The sequence below is a fragment of the Palaemon carinicauda genome, chromosome 6 (assembly GCF_036898095.1).
Source record: "Palaemon carinicauda isolate YSFRI2023 chromosome 6, ASM3689809v2, whole genome shotgun sequence".
Lineage (NCBI taxonomy): Eukaryota > Metazoa > Arthropoda > Malacostraca > Decapoda > Palaemonidae > Palaemon > Palaemon carinicauda.
The window spans coordinates 145,491,827-145,514,788 of NC_090730.1; the positions used below are offsets into that span (position 1 = coordinate 145,491,827).

At 33.0% G+C, this 22,962-nt stretch overlaps 1 protein-coding gene across 1 annotated transcript in view; it reads right to left on the reverse strand.

Annotated features, from left to right (window-relative positions):
• Positions 1–22,962, reverse strand: part of LOC137643275 (protein turtle-like) — a 701,767-nt gene that overhangs the window by 581,791 nt on the left and 97,014 nt on the right. Inside the window, 1 exon segment of the mRNA XM_068376115.1 lies at positions 76–205. Within this exon segment, the coding sequence (XP_068232216.1) occupies positions 76–205 (130 nt within the window).

Here is a 22,962-nt window from a genome sequence, read left to right on the forward strand (position 1 = left end):
AATAACTCATAACATTATTTTGGCACCGTATAAATGTAGGGTACAAATCGTGGTAAAATAAATAAAATCCCTTACCTGTAGAAAGGTTTGGAGTCGTGGTCTTTGTACCATAGGACAAGACTTGGTCTGCCGCTTGGAATGGGAAGCTCACAAGGAAGTTTGGCTCTTTCCCCTGCTAAGGCTACTATAGACATGGTGGTCGTTGCTGTTGGAAGAAAGTTTGCAGATATTAAGGTCTGAGATATCAAATGAAAAATATGTGTTGGCAGAAATACTTGACATTCTGAAACATGATATATGTAGTTATACATAACGCATTCTATAAATGCTACGAAATTGTCTCTAGCCTGAAATTATCAAACATGATTTATGGTACATCAGAAAATAGCATTTTTATATACAGAGTGAATTATACGAACATATTGAGTATGGAAAGACATTGTAAGTGCTGATTAAGTATAATGATTTATGGCACATCAGAAAATAGTATCTTTATGTACAGAGAGAATTGTATGAACATATTGAGTATGGAAAGACGTTGTACGTGCTGATTAGTATAATGATTTATGGCACATCAGAAAATAATATCTTTATGTACAAAGAGAATTATACGAATATATTGAGTATGGAAAGACATTGTAAGTGCTGATTAAGTATAAGTCCTCGTAAATGCCCATGTCTACACTAGTCATGTTACCGCATTTCTATGTGAAAATAAAAATATTATCTTATTCTTCAATGGTGAACGCTAAATTCCTCAGACAACCCCTAAAGCATAAGTTGGAAATTGAAAAAATATGGGTAGAATCGTCAGAACGCCACAAGGTAAAGAATATATTATATTTTTATGCCAAGTTTAGGCTCCTTCGTTGCTATGGAACCACACATAGAAGCTTTCGAATGAGATGAAACCTACAATGTGCTTACCTTCAAAATCACATGTGAATCTCTTAGGTTCTATGTCAGAATGCCAGCTAACTGATAATCAATCAATCAATCTCGCAGGTTCTCAGTACTGTCTTTTATAGGGCGAAGGGGGTTGGACATTGTCAGTATACACTATACAGTATATCAACAGACGATATTACTATAGCCTCTATCTCGCTTTTGATAGGCCGATATATTATAGAAGCAGAAAGAGAAATCTTCATAAATCTATAATTACTGCATTATCATAATGAATATTAAAGTACCACTACCTCGTTTAATTTGACCAGATAATTAAATAGTGAAATTAACAAATACATAATCCATGAATAAAAAAAGAAAAAAAGAATGCTTAGAATGTGGCTGCATGAATATTTCAGTAAAGGGTTCCGATTTTAAAATCATTTAGATGCATGACCTGCCAGTTGCTATTAGCTTTAATGATATAAACTGCTGCGTCAGCTCAAACCAGAATACGGACTATGATAGTAATTACCATTATACTAATAATAAATATAATGCAATTAACCGGACAACACTAGCACTTCCAGTAATTACCTCCGCTGTAACATTTCATTAATTTCTCACATAAACTTAAAATTTTTAATCATGATTAAGAGGTAATTAATTACGATTAAGAATAAATACAGCAAAAACTTATCTAGCATAGTCCATCTTATTGGTTTCTTCATTTAATTTTTAGGGAGACGAGACTCTCCTGAATTCGTTAGGGGTGTAAAGATAGCCAAGGTGTTCATCTCTCAGATTATATGAACAGTCAACTGGTTTTGTGGGTGGAGTAAATTAGTAGTTAGGATGTCATGTTTTAAAAGCCACTGATTGCGATCAATCTTGTATACACGTACTCGCAGTTCAGTCAATGTTTGAGAACATCGTATAAAACTCTGATACTGAAATGTCATTCCAAGTTGATACATAAAATATTTCCAATCATTCCTTCTCTGATGATATGGTTAAGCATTCCCATCACTGCATTATCCCAGTGGCTGTAGCTTGCTATTCCATCAAATGGACAGGAAATTGCCTCCTTTCATTTTTCATTGGAAATTTGTATCAATTCCATTGTCTATTTTATTTTATCCATCCTACGCGGAGCAATCTAAAGGTGAACCATGCCAATCAAATATGCGATGTTAGGTTCCAAAAAGAGTTGAAAAGCAATTTTACCATTGATTTCTTTTGTTATGTCATAATATTTAAAGCCATATATTCAACCCTAAAAACATTAGGGGTCTGCTTAAGAATTCTTAAGAACTTTGTGAGTTTGGTAAGCACAACATCAAGATTTTAAAAAGCTATGACACCTAACACCTACACCTGGGCATGGTTAACTGGATGACAGAGACCTACAACAGCAAAAATATCTTTATATAAGACTAGTTTACGCGACCCGTCAAAAATGACGGTTAAATGCTTCGATAGTTATGTACATGCAACCCCCTCTCACCAGGATATGACACTGCCTCTACCCCCTACTCGAGAGACAGGGAGAGTTGAGCATATATATATATATATATATATATATATATATATATATATATATATATATATATATATATATATATATATATATATATATACACATATATATATATGTATATATATACATATATATATATACTTATATATACATATATATATATATATATATATATATATATATATATATATTTATATATATATTTATATATACATATATATATTTAATATATACATATATATATATATATATATATATATATATATATATATATATATATATATATATATATATAATATAGCCAGACACTTGCTCTTTATCATATATGGGCGATGCTTGAAAAGAAAACCAGTCTAGCCAATGACTTTTCAAGAAGACTACATAGAATTGAGGATTTTTGGCAAAGAACTAAATCTTTTATTCCTATTATGCGTTATGGTTGGACTAGTATTTCGCATTATATTCCCTTCCCCTCATTTCCCGCATATGTCGTCCTCCAGCAGGGGTGAGAAGCACATCTCCCATTGCTTCGCTGTTCATTTCATCCTCTCACGCGAGAAGCAAAAACATATAATAATATTTACAAACATTTCACGGACGATTCAAATATTTGTCCACCGTTAGCAGCCATGAAAAAAGTCACTATTTTACATTAAAGTCGTGGTTGCTCATTCATTTGCATAAAACAAAGGAAAAGATGTATTAATTTACGTATTAATTCAAAAATAGCTAGAATAATTCTCCGGTGTTCTCGTTAATTTAATTACACCTCTTGTTCATTAATTAACAGGCGAGGAAATCTGTCCCCTATAATAATCGTCATACCTGCTCTTATATTTCTAATAGATATCTGGAATATATGGAGATAGAGAGAAAGAGAGTCAAATATATATCTTGAATATATGCAGGAGAGAGAGAGAGAGAGAGAGAGAGAGAGAGAGAGAGAGAGAGAGAGAGAGAGAGAGAGAGAGAGAGAGTCAAATATACAGTATATCTTGAATATGCGGGGAACAGAGAGAGAGAGAGAGAGAGAGAGAGAGAGAGAGAGAGAGAGAGAGAGAGAGAGAGAGAGAGAGAGAGAGAGAGAGGGTAGGTTAGGCTACACGGGGGATGAAACTTTTCAATGAGTTATCGGATCTTACCATGCTAACATAATCAGATTAACTTTTTTTGCCAATTAAATTAAACTTACGCTCTGTCACTTTGGGCTCGTGAAGTTCCCCGTCTCTCTTGCCTTTAATTTACCTTTCCCAAAATTAAAACTGGGTGTTTATATAGAAGAGAAAAGGAAACAAAATACCTCCTGATAAGAGATATCAAAAACGAAATTGTGCAACGTATTTTATCATAGTGGAATAATGATCAAAGGTCTCCTGTTTACTTCTTTGGAAAATACCTGATATCGTCTCCACCGATCTTTTTCTTTTTTATCTAAAACAAAATTTTAATTAAAACGTGTAGCAGACAGAGGACATCGTCTTTCAGATAAAGTCATAAACTTCAAGAGAAAATTATAAGACAGTGAAAATAGCATTAAAAATATTAGACGTACCTGGCCAGGGCACCAGCTACCCGTTGAGATACTACCGCTAGAGAGTTATGGGGTCTTTTGACTGGCCAGACAGTACTACATTGGATCCTCCTCTCTGGTTACGGTTAATTTTCCCTTTGCCTACATACACACTGAATAGTCTGGCATATTCTTTACATATTCTCCTCTATCCTCATACACCTGACAACACAGATTACCAAACAATTCTTCATCACCCAAGGGGTTACTGCACTGTAATTGTTCAGTGCCACTTTCCTCTTGGTAAGGGTAGAAGAGACTCTTTAGCTATGGTAAGCAGCTCTTCTAGGAGAAGGACACTCCAAAATCAAACCACTGTTCTCTAGTCTTGGGTAGTGCCATAGCCTCTGTACCATGGCCTTTCACTGTCTTGGGTTAGAGTTCTCTTGCTTGAGGGTACACTCGAGCACACTCTCCTATCTTATTTCTCTTCCTCTTGTTTTGTTAAAGTTTTTATAGTTTATATAGGAGATATTTATTGTTGTTACTCTTCTTAAAATATTTTATTTTCCTTTTTTCCTTTCCGCACTGAGCTATTTTCCCTGTTGGAGCCCCTGGGCTTATAGCATACTGCTTTTCCAACTAGGGTTGTAGCTTAGTAAGTAATAATAATAATAATAATATATGTATATATGCACAAAACTACCGACAATATAATTATGTATATTTTACGAGCGTTATATAAATGTATGACGAATAAAATAAAATGAGACAAGCAACATTTAACAATTTTCTTTAAATCTAACATCCATTTTTTGCTTTATATAAATGTGTTTTACACTTACTGAACATTCATATAATTTCACGAAGGAGTAATTGATAGTTACCAGTTAACGTTTGTCGATTTATCGTGGTCATAATTCTCCTCTTTATTGCTACTTTCAAATTAAAGTTTATTTTTATTTTTTGTAGAAATTTGTATCATTGTTATGGAATTCTGTGTTGAACGCTATCTATCTGAGAGTGTTAAACTTACCCATGCTTTTATCATTCGCTTTAATGAAGTTGAATGCAAAGTACTATATTTTTATGTCAAGTTTAGAACAAAGCCTCTGTATATCCAATAACATGTATTCAAATATTTTATTTTAATCTCTACTTTCTAATGTTTTTATACTCCATTAAACTGACCTTCAGGGACCAATAATTGATATGAAAAATGGTGAAAGATCAAGAGTTTTTTTAATGAATTAAGTAACTATGTTCGAATATTCTGCATTTCTTAAAAAAAAAATCGTATTTTGTATGCATCATGATGCATACATGTATGTATGTGTATGCAAGATCGTAACTTGAGAAGGGAGGATACATTTCCTTTCTTTCAAGTCTCATCTAATTTTAGATTGCGACCATAATTTCTTACTGGAGTTATCGTCTCCATAAAGTTGTTGGGTAATTGTTTCCATTTTCCTGAACCTCCTCTGCTTTCCTTGTTTTCTTGCTTTCCTAAATTCCTTTAAGGATGGATGGGAGACCTTTTTCTCAATTAGACAGTTTGAACCAATCCTAATATAGATACGCAGATAGCCTCCAAACATGGGTAAAAAAAAATATAAGGTAAGATTAGTTTGCTGTTACAATGTAAACCGAAATCGCTTTTAAGAAGTTAACCAAAAATCCATGAAATGAGGAATTGTTTCTCGGGCTCCGTCGGCAGAGGGATGTGCTATTTAAACACCTTCCAGATTAGCCTATGAAAAGTAAACGGAGCTCCTTGAGAGCAAACGACATGCATATTGAATGATCCCTCTCACGTGTAATAGTTTCATTTGTAATAAAATCTGCCTTGGGAGGATAAACGAATTACGAAAAGAAATATATCTTTTCGTCCTCGAAGACGGAAAGTATCATCTCACCAATCAGCAAAATACAATTACGAATTCTATAAATATAAATTGATTGGTATTGGCATGTAACTTCAGATGAATGTTTTCAAGCACCAAGAGCCATCTTATTGACAGGTCCATATTGTATACAGAATCAATATATTTTATGATTCATGGTATGTGCAGAATAACATAGCTGTGTTATTGTAACCCAAGAAGTGAACAGTTTTATTGGTATTTGCCAAAAGAAAAATATTTTAAGCATTGATTTCTAAACGTAGAGTAGATGATTATGAGGTGGATTAGATGCTAAATAATTACTGGAGTATATAATTGATTACGTACGCATGGTAGTTATTTGATTATTACGTAGAAGTAAGAACATGCCTGTGATTACATAACAGGGATATTCAGATCATGAAAATTCTACTCTTATTTCTTATGTATGTATCTGTAAATCTAAAGTGAATAACAAATTCGTGTAATCTCGAGACACATTTGTATCTTCCTAATTCTCTCTCTCTCTCTCTCTCTCTCTCTCTCTCTCTCTCTCTCTCTCTCTCTCTCTCTCTCTCTCTCTCTCTCTCTCTCTCTCTCTCTCTCTCTCTCTCTGCTATATATATATATATATATATATATATATATATATATATATATATATATATATATATATATATATATATATATATATTATGTATGTGTTTATATATGTATATATAAAGTGTATACACACACACACACACACATATATATATATATATATATATATATATATATATATATATATATATATATATATATATATATATATATATATATATATAGAACGTCCTTATCAACATCATAAAAAATATATCTAAAATAATGCACCTCTTTTACGTATCAGGTTAGACTTTTTTCAATCTGTAAGAAGTTAGGCAGGTGAAGTAAACTTGCTAAGAATTCCTACGGCCATTAAAGTAATTCATTTACTAGTGATTTCGACAATAAGCTTGGGCGCCATAAGGCTTATCTTAATTGGTCTCGTACTTTACTGACCTCGGTTCACATAATAGAAAAAAAAAACCTTATCACGAGGAAAACGGATTCTTTGACATAAAACCCTCAAGATTGGTAGTGATCTCAGATAGCTTTCTAGTAAGACTATACTTGGAATTTTGTATTTCTCGCTTACCGAGCTATGATTCAAAACTTCTATCAACGTTAAGCCATTAATGAAATTCCCAACTTATCCTTCGAGAAACAAGATAGAAGCAAGTTGCAATTAACTCACAAGAGGTATAGCGAGGCATGCAAGTATATCTCTCTTCATTCCAATCTTACTAATGAAGTAAGTTGATTGCTTAAATCAATTAATGTTGTAACGACTTTCCCTCATTAATAGTGTTCGTGCATACGGATTTGTATTAATGAGTTTGGTTGTTTGCTAATGCGCTGTGCATGTTGTCAAGGTTTGAGGAAAGTGCTCTGGTTTTACACGCAAAGGAACGATTTCTTTTATCAGATGAATACCAAGAGCTCTGACGTTTTTACCTTTATTATTTTAAATACAAATGTAATAATTTAACTTATTATGTTAAAAGGACATACGTTATAAATCATTACATTAAACTACAACGTCTATATTCTGTATATATATATATATATATATATATATATATATATATATATATATATATATATATATATATATATATACATATATATATATGTATATATATATATGTATAGATATATATTTATATATACATATATATATGTGTGTGTGTGGAATAAATTACACAAAAAGAGACGACTATATTTGTTTTCCACAAGAGAGAAAAATTATGAAACCATATTTGAGTATTGTAATGCTGATAAAGATTATCTCTCCAAATATTCTTATACAAGAATTTCGAAACTAGTGTGTCAGTCGCTATGTTCTTAGTTCTCTAAACAGTTTCATATATGACTGCCAAAATAGTTATTATTGTTAGACATTCCTAAAAGTCGTATTTTTAAGCCTTACTTGATTTAATCTTCAAGTGTGATATAATTGTTGGCCTAGAAAATGACATAGTGCAATAAGGGCACTATTTATTTTCCAGCTAGTCTCTAACAACAAACTCAAAACAATGTGACAGCTCGTTTTAGGAGTAAGGAAGAAACTCATATCTAAAAAAGTCCCTTGGCAGTAGCCATAATCGACCAACTAATCTCCCTTGGAATTCATAAACCTCTAAGTGAAGAGAATATGACTAGGATTTATTGTTCTTTAATGATAGTTGTTGTTGAGGATTGACCGGGATATTGTCCCCCAGGAAAAGCCTGGAGGACCTTTAATGACAGAAGCAGCATATCAATTACCCCCGGTTGACCTTTTCATATTAGAATAATATAAGAGACTTGGGTCAGCAAATCAACTAGAGTGAGTCATCATCATATAGTAAACGTTCCTGTCCGTACAAGAGAAAGATTATGAAATCGGCCCTTATAAATTAAATAAAAACATGAATTTATCCGAGGGACAATGGAAAACAGACATAATGGACAACACCCGTCTAAATCCAATAATAAAAAATTAAGTTCAAGATCGACCGCATGATAACCCTCAAAACGTCAAAGTACCCACTACTCTGGGATAAAGTACAGCTCTGTCAATAGATTTCCAATCATATTCCCTTGTTGAACCAGGATTTAGTAGGGGTTTTCACTCAATATCAAAAGCTCCTAATACACTCGACATTGGTGATCTTCGAATATTATTGGCATCGAAGCCTAATATGAAAAAAACTTGCTGAGTAGCATCAACCGCAGGGATCTTATTGAATAAATCTGAACTTTTGTAATTACTTAGGCCGATATCATAACGATTTATTATAATAGTATGCAGTAGGTTTAATCATCAAAAGTTTATTTGCAATTTAGTCTTTCTTCAAAATAATACAAAATAATTTACATTTAATTTCATTCTTGATATCAATACTTCCCCTTTTCTATTAGTGAAAAATACATATTGTTATATATATATATATATATATATATATATATATATATATATATATATATATATATATATATATATATATATATATATATAAAACGGTTATGAGGTTCCACAAAAATGAAGAGGATAAAAATCCATGGGTTAAAAATGGTTGAGAACCACTGTTTTAGATAATGCAAACCTTACATTAGTTACGGGGTCTTTCCAAAAGGTAGCCATTATGCGTCATTATACCCAAGTGACTACTTTACATAGGCAACGATGTACCCTTAACAGTTCTTAATATCGAACAAATCGTAGAACTAACGACTTTAAGTTTTCTTTTTCACAAGATATCAAATATGTACCCTCTAATTATTCTAACAACTGAATCATCATATTTTCTATAAGGCTTTCGATTCAGATATACTATTCTACCATAATTTGAATACTTTTCTATGTCAACAGCCTCTCGGAATATTTTCATCTTTTAGACACGATTCCTTGAAGTCGTGGTTACTTTTTTCCCTACAGAGGTAAATATGTTTTAGACCCTTCCTAGAAGGTTTCCTATTTGGAGATCTTCCATGAAATCTACTCTAACAGATAACTTCTTTCATCATTTTTAGTGTTTAAATTTCATAATTTAGCTTTAGTAGCTCACTTCAGATTACTACCATCCACAAGTTATTGTGGTTAACCATCACGCAACTAAGTACCAGAAATCCTTAATTTCTTTTACTGTTCAACTATGAAACAATCTTGCTCGCAGTACTATGAATTTTGAAACACAAAGTACGCTGTATTACTAATTAATTTTTCAAGTAGTCCATAAGGGATATTACAATACACAAGCAAGACGAACATCGATTTGAAAATGATTAAATTTTCAAATTGGTAGTCGTCTTGCTTGCACTGTAAGATATGTATTAAAATATCCCTTATAGAATACTTGATAAAGAAATTACTAATACAGCCTCTATTGATGTTCTGGCTGAACTCTTGAACTTTGAAATCTGGCCAATCACACCACATTCAATAATCAAACAATCATGCTGCAAAATGCAAAGTATCTTACTTTTGCAGATGATTGAAAAGTGTACAGGTCACCTCTGGATTGCATTGGCTTTTACGCCCTCACACACCTTTAGCAGTGTGGGGACGTTCTTGAAAATTAAAGGCAAATTGCATAAGTGATTGAAATTTACAATAATATCAACCGGGGTAACAAATTCTCAAATAATGCATACAAATTAATTGATTTATTTATGAACCTATATATCTTCCTAGTTTCAGGTATTTATACCCATTTTCATCTATTTGCTGATAATTTGACAGATAATTGTTTGCTAATTTAAATGCTAATAAAATTATAATTAACTTGATATTTGCATCAAACGTATAATGAGTTATTTTCAAATTGTATCAAATGATTAACAGAATAAGAATAATTAATAGAATTGAAACAACATTATGTAATAATCTATGCGCGATGTAATAACAAATATAAAGATTTACGATGAAAATAAAAATTAATTAAAACTTAGGTATAAGTAGAAAGTAAAATTATAAGAAAATACAACAAAAGAACTAAACCCTTAAAAGAAGCATGAATGAACAAAACATTGATACAGACTTACAAAAAAATAGAAAATCTACGGGGGGGGGGGGGTTGAAATAAACTACCCAAAGCAGAAAGGGTCAACTAGGCTAACCGACTTCACCCGGATAAGAGACTTGTCCCCTTTATGGGCTAATTTATCAGTGTAACATAACGCAATTTAGTTCCCAAATAAAATGAGAAATCAGCAGATCAGAATGGCTTAGTATTTTTATGTAGATTAGAACTCCATGCAGGATTTTAGATGCATCCAGTATGTCTATTAGTGACAGTTTAAAGGCTAAAGTTCCAAGCACCACTGCTGTAATTTATTTTTTGCTTGAATTGTTTTTATATATATATATATATATATATATATATATATATATATATATATATATATATATATATATATACATATATATATATATATATATATATATATATATATATATATATATATATATATATATATATATGTATATATATATATATATATATATATATATATATTTATATATAAAACATTTCTGCGTATGGATACCTTAACGAGGTGAAAGGGTTTGTGTAACTCCATGATCAGAAAGGCTGTACTAGTTACGGTCACCCATACTATGTTGGTTTGCTATGAGCAATCACACTAATATCTTATCTCTTTTTTATAATAATAATAATAATAATAATAATAATAATAATAATAATAATAATGGGGTAAAGATTTATGTACAAATTTCTGTCAAATTCAGATACATTTCATAGAGTATAAATAAACACACCATTCTATGTAATTGTATAATAATTATTGGTATACAAGCCATAAAATATATAATTCACAGATCAAATCCAGCAAAAGCATCCAGCGTATGTTAATATGTCCATAATTCCTTTTAATTTCTCGATATCCTCAATGATTTCGTTCGTACTTTCCATGAAATTCCTTAATATTAAAAGTTAACCTTACTGAGGCGGGATTCAACTACTAACAAAAAGTATTAGAATAAAGCTCATCTTGTGTGTACACCTACCTACTGAATTCAGATTCGTTCTAACTAAAAATAACAATTAAAGCATACTCACAAAGGTAACGTAATGCTGGTTTAAAGGTTATTGATACGATTATAATGAAATAATGAGGTCATTAGCAGATGATATACATTATAGGATGGTCAGTATGGTAAACAGCATCTGTATTTGATATATTTATGTATTCCTAAGATAAATAAAACTTTTTTCTTGTTAAGAGAACCTATCAGGGGCTAACCCTACTCCCATAACTAGTACAAGTTCGCATTCAGTTGACCAAGTAGAGCTAGTTCAATCATTCCCGTTCAATTTGGCCATTACAAGGTTTTCAGTGAATTTTTACACTGAAATATTAGAAAATCGGAAACACAAAAGGACCTTGGGATCTCATTACTACAGAGTTCTTGGGCATATGACCAGTAGTTTTATCATTAATATTTTAGCCTAAAAGGCAAATATGCTAAACATTAAAGTTGTCGCTGTATCGAAAGGTAATCACGTTGAGTAGTTGCCTAAAAGGCACATCACGGAATGCGGTTAATATCTATACCAGGTGTTCAATATTTTAGCAACGTTAAAACATTCTGTTTGAAGCCATCAGCCACATTTGCATCAGCAATGTCGATACTAGTGCTTTTAGTGCATTATAAGATTTACTTTTAAAATTTCATACAAAAATGTTGCGACGCAATTTTATTTTTTAACCCTATTACGTATGTGAGGTACAGTACAGCGAAAGCATCTCCTGGCTAAATTTTCTTCTACTTCTTACTAACATTATTATTATTATTATTATTATTATTATTATTACTATTATTATTATTGTTGTTGTTGTTTTTGTTATTAATATTATTATTATTATTATTATTATTATTATTATTATTATCACCATTATTAATAAACATACACTCGTGGCAGAGTTACTTCGCTATATCTGATCCCATTCTTATCATTCTTCCTTTTCATCTTGACACCGATTATTTTCTTCCATTTCAAGAAAAAACACGACGTAATAAAGATGAATGGTCGAAGTATTAACCAAAACATGCTTATCAGCAAGTGCAACCATTTTGTAAGTCTATGAAATATCCTGGATGTTCATCTGAAGGGAAAAATAACCTCTCAGAATGAATAACTTGATTATGCAAATTCGGAGTCAATGAATATAAGTTAATTGCAGAGAGCGATTGGGAGGAAAACCTTTGAAATTGCTCATTATATTCTAAAGTTTATTTTTTCAAAAGATATTAAAAAAAAAAAATCAGAGCTAACCCTGCATTATCATATCATTGTAATTCCCAATCAAAACAATACAATGATTCATAATTCTTTGTAAAACTCTAAAATGTGGAAATTCCTGGTTGAACTGACATGAAAACAAATATATATTTAAAGTATTCATAAACCAATGTGAATAAAGTGCACACTTAAAAATAAAAGTATAAATATGTTGAAAAGACGAAAATAGCATTACTTATTAGCTATTCTATTCTATCTGAAATCCCCCACGCCTGTGATTCAAATATTATAATCGGCTTAAGACTATAAAGGACGCGAAAAAAAAACTGGTTGGAAAGAGAGGTAATGAAATTTTTAACAAAATAAAATAAAATATTAACTACTTAAGAAATGAGGGATAAAATCGAATAATGAAATAAAAGAATTTTATCGTATCGAGGTTGCTGAGATTTCCTACAGGAAACTTCCCTGCTTACAATCTGAGTCGGGAGTTCAAGACCAGCTCAAACCGGATGGCTTCTGGTAGTAGTGTTTGAAGTCTGTCCGTCCTTGTGAGGTAGGGATGGGGAGTTAGGGTCTATAGATCTACCTGCCGAGTTAACAACAGCCATTGCCTGGCTCTCCTTGGTCTTAGCTTAAGTGGAGAGGGGCTTGGGCGCTAATCATGTGCGTATATGGTCGGTCTTATGGACATTACCCTGTCCCTCGCATCTGCCACTCGTGAGCAACCTTTAAATTCTTCAAATCAATAGACAAATGATTGGATTTAAAATAGAGAGGAAATGTAGGTAAGAAGACACTCTTGAAAGGCCTGACACCATTATCGTCAACGAGTTATTAAATAACCTTTACGACAATTTTCCATCGTTGGTGGGGTAATGATTATGACCTTCTATTAACAATGTGAGAGTGATGACATTAAATTCTTCGTCTTTCTTGTCATTCGTCTGCATTAGTGAGTTTCAGATTGAGATCGTGTCGTGAAGGACAGCTCTCTCTCTCTCTCTCTCTCTCTCTCTCTCTCTCTCTCTCTCTCTCTCTCTCTCTCTCTCTCTCTCATAACGTAGTGATGCCAATAAGAAACACAATAGACGGTCGAGATTCAATATCTTCCGAGGTGCGACATGAGCTCCTGTGTCTGAAGTGTTGCAAAATTAGAGGAAATTCTACTTTCCTTTTCGAACTGTGGACTATAATTCTTGTTTTCATTTTAAAGGTGAGATTTTTTCTCATAGCATATCACCAGTAGAGCCATTAATATAAGACATTTTATTCAAAAATCTATTTTTTATATTCCTGCGGTTGTTCCTTATATATCAGTTAGTTCCTTTCAGCTAATTTAATTTCGACTATAAGTCTTTTGCTTTACTATCGGATACGTACTATAATTCTCCGTATTGCAGGTTCTAATGGCTAAATAACTTTAGTAACTGCCTTTCTTTCAAAGTGCAGTAGTATTGAGTGAGGTACGGACCTTTTCAAACAGCTATGCCCTGCAGTCTTTGTTCTTGATCTTTTATTTAAATCTGCTTCCTCTAAATATCGTATAAACATTTTCATTTGAGTACTAATATCACCCTCACACTTCAATTTCTTATTTTATTTACCACATCTAAAGACACTAAGGTTCTTTACTTTCCTGCCTAGCAGTCATGTGAAAATTTCTTTCAGATTTTCTATTGCCATAGTTCCTAGAAAACCAATTTGCAGACTCTAGTTGCTGGGATCATTAGCGCAGTGTCTGAAAAATGTTCACATCAGAAAATCCAATGAATATTCACAGAATCTTAGCCTTAGTCTGGCTACTTTGTTAGCACTGCTCGTTGAGCAATAACGCCGGAAGTATGGAGGAGACCAACCACCAGACAGTCAAAGTTACAAGTTATGACCTTATTGCCCAGTAATATGACTTGAAGAATGCATGATATATAGCCTTTTGACCTCAAGTATCCAGTGATTATCAAGTAGGATCTATTGACATAGGCATGGGGACTTCTCATCAGCGGTGACTTTTATAGAGATAGTAACCAGAGAAATATAACTATCAAAATAATTAGGACCCTCAGAAAGTTAATAGAACAGATCCATTATGTCTGTAATGGGAATAATTTTCTAATCAAATTCATGTCCTGGAGAAAATTGGGAAATTAGTTTAGCCTATTTTCAAACACCGCAGTTGAGATAACAGCCATGTACATCTTTAAAACAAGCATGACAGCAAGTCATGCCTGCATGATCTATAACACAGTAATAAGACGAGTTTTAATGTATGGACAGGAAACTTGGCCTTTAGGACAAAAAAGAGGAAGCAAAGCTTGAGAGAACAGAGACAAGAATGCTAAGATGGATTATGGGAATATCACTGCTTGAAAGGTTGGAAAATGATGAAATAAGAAGAGTGGGAGGTGTGGTAAAGATTACAGAGATGATAAGTGTCACGACTGAGATGGTGTGGACACGGGTTGAGGACGGATGGTGGGGGAGGGGTAAGGAGAGCTTGGGAGGCACCTGTTAGGGGGAGAAGAACAAGAGGGAGGCAGAGTATAGATGGCGAGATAAGGTGAAGGATGACATGGAGAGAAAAGGTTTTGCGGAAGAGGATGCCTTTGATTGAAGCCATTGGAGAAGGTGCATCAGGCAACCGATCCCTTAATGTAGGGATAACTGTGGGGAAGAAGAAGGAGAAGAAGAAGATGATACAGGCATGATAGCAGATATGAACATTGCAATCTGTAAAATAAAATTATTGCCGAGTGCACTTTATCTTTTCCAAGATTAGTCTTCAAAAATCGTAAATATACGCCAGAAGGTGAAATAAAATGCCATTGTAACAATTTCGATTCAAGAATTAAGCAAATTTTTACAGAATCATAAAAGCTGTTGCTATTTCCTTATCTCCAATAATAACAAAACATCTTCGAGATTCTGAATAGGAAATCCATGAGCAACTTCCCTCACAATATGTCTACATTCCTGTGCAAAAAGGTTAGCTGATGCCAACCATGTCTAGGCTTTGTTCATTTTGAAAACCTTTTCCAGTCCCATCTCTCTTGCTAGACTAAGCGTGATGACCCTACAAATAGAGCTGGTTCCTTTTTACCCCCGGGGGAATAAAAGAAAGCTAAATAGACTACCATGTTGACATGGAACAATAATCATTTTTGCTTATTCTTTTAATACTTATGCTCAGGATATAGTGAAAGAAATGTTCATTGCGATAAATTAGTGTTTCACATTAAATATAAATTATGATTATCATAAAACGTACATAGATTAGTTAAAATATAATCCCTATGATTATTCTTAAGAGATGCAGTAAAGAAATATAAAAGCGTGGTAATTCGTTTCGTTTTTGGTTTTGCAATAACCAACAAGATGATTCGTGGTCTTTTCATTTCTTTTCCCCATTGTCAGCCTCCATTTATTTCAGTTTTATCTAATATTGTCTATTAGGATTTGTATGGATGAGGGGCTCATATTAGTTCAGAACAATATAATTAAAATATCTCTCTCTCTCTCTCTCTCTCTCTCTCTCTCTCTCTCTCTCTCTCTCTCTCGTGGTGAAAGGAATTGTGTATCGGCATGATCACCAAAGTTGTGCTAGTCAAAGGCACCCATACTAGGTTGGTTTACTGTGAGCAATCAGATTAAAAGTCTCCTATCATCAGCAATCCGCAGTGGCCAGTGCGATGAAATTATCAAACCCCAGACATGAACAAGGACACGTCTGAGGCCTTTGTCCTACAGTGGACTAGAAAAGGCTCCATTTTGTTTTATATATATATATATATATATATATATATATATATATATATATATATATATATATATATATATATGATAATTTTGCACATTTAACATGCTTTCATATATATTCATATAAGCCATATATTATACACTCCTAATATCCGGATTCTCTCTACCTCGGTATCAGAAACCCAAGGGAGGAAGCAACTCAAAGATAATAGCTTTTGGTCGGCCAGGGAATCGAACTCAGGTCGAATTAACTGACGTTCCATTGACTTGGCGACACTTAGTGACTGAATTGCTAAGTCAATAGAACCTCAATTTCTTAGGCCGGGGTTTGATTCCCTGGCCGACCAGAACCTATTATCTTTGAGTGGATTCCCATTGGGTCTCTGATCCCAAGGTACAGAGAATCCAGATATCAGGTGGTGCATATTATACGAGCGCGCTTAGAATATACCCGTTGGTCCTTGAAGTACAGGCCCAAGGCAACCGTTTAAGTAGCTATTTGAATTTTAACTGCAGTGGCAATATTACTTTTGCAGGCATTGAACTGATTATTTCAGATAGGGAACCAGAATGTATTACTTTATTGATGATTATTTTCCAGGTTTCTTTCTGATAATTTACGAATCATTCAACCATTTTACATTACCTCGATAAATCAATCACTTGAATCGTAAAGAAAAATCTAAGGGATGATTCCTTACTTATTTCACTTTTCAAAGAAATTTATTAATATATCTATTTTCTTCTTTATACATTTGCTTACATCTTTTTAGACATGTTCTCACTGTGAATGCATGTCAGTAAAATATCGAAAGATTAATACAAAATTGATATTAACACTTTGGGATATAATTTCATTATCTTGCTTCTATAACAGCTGATGATTTTCTTAATCAATTTCCAGTCTTAAAGAAAGAAAGAAAATAAATTATACATGAGAGTATTTACTCCATTTTGATGATAGCCTATTGATACACTTTAAACCATCTACAATATAATACATTTCAATTCTGTTCTGTATCACAGTTACACATCAGTTTGAGTGAATATTCTCTCTCTCTCTCTCTCTCTCTCTCTCTCTCTCTCTCTCTCTCTCTCTCTCTCTCTCTCTCAAACTCCTTCTAATCAATATCTCAAGTTTTTCTTCAAAGCTTCATATTTTTATTTTGTGTTTCTTTTCATTTGTTTGGCGTCTGCAGACTTTTTCAGTCGGCTTTCTGAATTTCAGCTCTATTTCGAAATACGCTCAGAATTTTACGCAATTCATTTTCATCATATATATTTTCACGTGAATTTTAGAAAGTAAAAAGCAAACATTTTACTCGCGGTTTTTACTTCATTCGATTTCTTCGGCCAATTCGTGAAGATATTCGAGTTAAATGGAGATTATGCTGATGCGCAATAAGTATAAGTGCGAAGCCTTTTTCTATTCGAAAGAATGGTCGTCATCAGGTATCGATGTATAAGAGTAAGGAAGTGTCCTACAAAGGAGGATGAAATATCGATTCAAACTGTGACTTTAGGCTTTCCCATTATTCACCAAAAAGGTAACAAGAGTCAGGGGTTTACATCAATCCTTTTTTTTCGCTATTGATCAACTTGAAAGTATAAAAAAAAAATATCGATAGGGCCCCAACTGGAGTATCTGAATCCAAAATAATAAAAAAAAAAAGATATGATAATTCTGTGCTTTTGCATTCTTCCCAAATAGTTTTCCAACCCGATCGTTTCCTCCGTCGTACTGGGAATTCTAAACCAATTCCAAAAATAATGACACATTCTCCCAGTTCGAGTTTTTTCCCTGCGCACTTCGAACTCATTTTCTATTCTATGAGATGCTCTCGCTACATTTTCCATACTTTTCTTCTGCAATGGAGCGCAAATCTTACCTTTGTTTAAAAACGGAGAAGGAAAGAAAATCATTATTCCTTCTTTTGTGAGACTTGCCACTCTCAGACATACATCGATACTCACCAAGGGATGATCATTGATTAAACAGTGTTCTCGTTTGTTCTCAAAGTTACCAAATGCTCTTTGTGTTTTTCTCTTCTATTTTTGTCACTTCTTTATTTCCTGTATCTCTGTCCTTGATAACAGTGTGACATCGACACAAACAAACACGCCTTCTGTTCGTAGCCTCCTCACCAGCAGCAGCTTTGAATCTATACTTAGCTGGCGTCGGTGGTTTTGTCTAAAGTTTCTCCTTTTGTATTTGCTTGGGACTGATGAATAAGGGAAGTTTGAAGAGCTCTTGTATCAGTTGGTCGTTGAATTGAAATCGTATAGGAAGAACAGCACTAATATAAATTCACCCTTCACTTCTAATATCAGTATTTCTCTCATCTCTTTCTTGTTCTATACACAGAGCAAGTAAATGTGGCACCATTTACTGGTGGCATATTGGTAAGGTCCTTGTCTGGTAATTGCCAGGCTCGGGTTCGAGTCCCGCTCAAACTCATTAGTTCCTTAGGTCGCTACCATCGTTGTGAGGTAAGGATGGGGGTTTGGGGGAGCCAATAGGCCTACCTGCTGAGTCATCAGCAGCCTTTCCCTGGCCATCCCTGGTCCTCGCTTGGGTGAAAAGGGGTATTGGGCGCTGATCATATGCATACTGTATACGGTAAGCCTCTAGGGCATTGTCCTGCTTGCTAGGGAAATGTCACTGTCCCTTGCCTCTGCCAATCATGAGAGGCCTTTAAACCTTAAACCTTTAAAAGGACTTTTTACTAAAATTGATAGATCCCTCTATCAGCGGAAAATTCTTTCATTGCTGACAGTTTTATCAAAAGCCAGAAACAATACAACTATTGATACCGTTTCGAAAACTTGACATCAAAGTTCGGGTCAGGACTAAAGCGCTTTATCTAGGGGAAAGTACTAGATGTAACGGGGAAATAATAAAAATAAACATGATATTACAACAATAACGCTTCGCAGGTAAGTGGGCGCTGCAGGATGGCATTCCCCCAGTAGCAAGCACAAACAAGGAATAACTAAAGGGCACCTCTCCTCTCCTCCACTCAAATGATAATTACAATAGTAAGGATTTTGGATTTGCGTAAAGCTAAACATGAAACATTTGGTTTTGAGATTTGCCAATGCTTTACAAACGATAACGGATTAACAAGACATGATTTGTAACAATCAGTCTTTCTGTAAAAATATCTTTACTAACTTCACTTTGAAGCTGAGAACGTTTAATAGTGCTTATGAGCAGAAAACAGAAATTTGGTGTTATTCATATATGGTGGTGTTGGTGTTTGGTCATCCATAGCTTTCGGGTCCATTAGCAAAGCCTAATGTCCTTTTTGTGAAAATATGGATTTTATGGTAATATGAGAACCATCTTGCTAGTATTTGCAATGGACTCCTTTGTAGATCGAATTTGAAAAATTCCTAGGGGTGGCAATATATTAAAATATTAAACACTCCTCAACGAACATTAAATACAGTCTAGTATTCACAACTAGAGTTTCCCAAATATCAGGATACTCAAAAGTCAACTTTATTGCGTAACATTCTTCTTATCTAAAACATTCAACTAAATGAAATACTTTGTAACTTTAGAAAGAAAAGATTGTTTTGAAAAATAAAGCAACGCTCGAAAAATCTGAAAAAAGGCTTAGGGATAGAAAGTCAAACTTAATCCTATTTGCTTAATAACACTGGATTTATCTGTCATATTTTGTTTCTAGAGTTATAATTAAATACAATTTTAAAATGTCCAATAGCAAAAATAATAATAAAGAAGCTATGGTAGTTGCCCACTGTTTATATACAGAAGGTAAATTTGGAAATCCCTAAAGATGTACATCCTACCGTTTTATATTGGCCTCAAGAATAGCTTGATTGAAAGTACCAACTAACATTTATACATAAATGTTTTCCCCATAGCAGAGTAGTGCTTTGAATAGCTAGTCATATTTGTAAAATACCAACTCACGTGGAAGATTAAGTTTTTCCTTATGAGAAAGGTAATTTTTGTTTTGTAATTATAGAATGCTATAATGGCGATTTGCTATTATCCTAAAATGAAATAGATTAAATACTATTCTTAAAAAAAAAGAAAAAAAACATCAACCGTGTCATTTTGATGATGAACATAAGTAAATACGGATTCAGCTTCTTACGTCACGGACACTGAAGTATAATTTTTTATTGGCAGAATGTTAAACATTTTAGTGAATAATAGTATGTCATATGTTATCTACATATCGTTCTTCCTGCAAATTTTTTCAACAATTACACAACATAATATTTTATGACTCAAAGAAAACTTTCCACCCAATATCGGGAGAAAAGGTAATCAAAGATAATAATGTTTAAATATCATGATTGTGTGCTTGTGCTTGATACTCTATTACAGCTAACTATTACAGCTTTTGCTTTTCATTACTATACTGGGCTCTCAATCATTAAGGTTTTAAATAGTTTTAAAATTATATAAAAAAAAAACGTAAACACCAATGAATCTACCCAATATACGTAAATACATATAATGGATAATAAAAGTTTTTATTATTTCCTATGGCTTGCAATTTATTCTGTTATATACGTGATCCTTGTGGGAGCAAACCATACACACACATCAATATATCTATATATATATATATATATATATATATATATATATATATATATATATATATATATATATATATATATATCTATATCTATATATATATATACATATATATATATATATATATATATATATATATATATATATATATATATACAGTATATATATAGATAGATAGATAAATAGATAGATAGATACCGTTCATTACCAATGTGCAAATACCGGAAAATAATACAATTTTACTTTGAAGTAAAAGTTAAAATAGGGAGGGAAGAAAGACCAAGAAAGTGGGTACATATGTATAGAAGATAGTTAAGAAGTGGGTACAGCTGGGGGGGGGGAGTTAAAAGGATACAGCAAAGAAACAGTAATCCATACTGCTTAAGGTTCACTGACAGCACTACCCGGCTATGGGGAAAACATTTATGTGTAAATGTTAGCATATGATATTTCTAGCATTTCGGTCCCATAGGCCATGGAAGCCATTACTCATAGAAGCACTGAGTGATATTGAGAAAGTCTTTAAAGATTTTCGGTGATCAATCTATTCTGAAGAAGTGTTTTAATTCTTTCATTCTACCTTGTTTTGAGTATTGTTCGCCTGTCTGGGCTTCAGCTGCTGATTCTCATCTTAATTTGTTGGACAGAATCTTACAGTCTATTAAATTTCTTATTCCTGATCTAGATATTAATCTCTGGCACCGTCGTTCAATTAGTTCATTATGCATGTTGCATAAGATTTTTCATAACTCTGACCATCCTTTACATTCAGATCTCCCTGGACAATTCTATCCTGTTCGTAATATTAGGCAGGCAGATAATTCTAATAGCCAGGCCTTCTCCATCATGAGGCTCAATACTACACAGTACTCTAGAAGTTTTATTCCAGCTGTTACCAAGTTGTGGAATGATCTTCCTGGTCGGGTAGTTGAATCTGTAGAACTTCAAAAGTTCAAAGTTGGAGAAAATGTTTTTAAGTTGACCAGGCGGACATGAGTCTTTTTATAGTTTATATATGACATATTTTTTTTTTGACGTTGTTAATAGTTTATATATGACATATCTGTTTTTACGTTGTTACTTTTTTTTAGAATGATTTATTGTTAATTTGTTCTCATCATTTATTTATTTCCTTATTTCCTTTCCTCACTGAGCTATTTTTCCCTACTGGAGCCCCTGGGCTTATAGATCTTGCTTTTCCAACTACGGTTGTAGCTTGGCTAGTAATAATAATAATAATGATGATGCATACCGACCTTAACCTCTGACGACTGTTTGATCAGCTCAAAGTACTATTAATAACATTTCAGTGATATGAATGAAGTGTCACTCTTCTGGATTGGGTGACCTACTGCACATGTATATTTTATTATATTTATTTATGACTGACGGGACCTTCATTAATACCTAAATTGTACCATTATATTTCAAAGTAACCATTGTGTCATATGGAATGATATTTGCCAAAATATCTTATGCTTTGTGTAACTACATACGGCTTTTGCCTAAGTGACTTGGGATTAACCTTAGAGGCAATTGATATTGTTTTCTTGGTGACATGCAAGGGTATTTATGAATTAATCTAATGTTTATCTTAGTGACATATCGTATTCTATTTTTCTCGGTGAAATACGGAATGCTATTTTCATGATAATTTCATGCTATGTATTAGTGACAGATTGTGATATTTTTCTTGGTCATATGTTGCATTTGTCTTTGTAGCTTATAGTGCTCTATATCCATGGTGACATGGTATGGTATTCACCATCAGAATTAACGTCTCGGTGACATATTGTATCTGTCTTAGTAATCTACTGTATTTTTTTATGGAATATTATCTACGGTATTTGTGATTAATATCTAAATATTAATGATAATGATTCATTTATGAGTTTATATTTTCGAATTAATAAGATAATTCGTGAATGTTTATTTGTAAGCTTATCAGAATGATCTAATTGGATAAATGATTA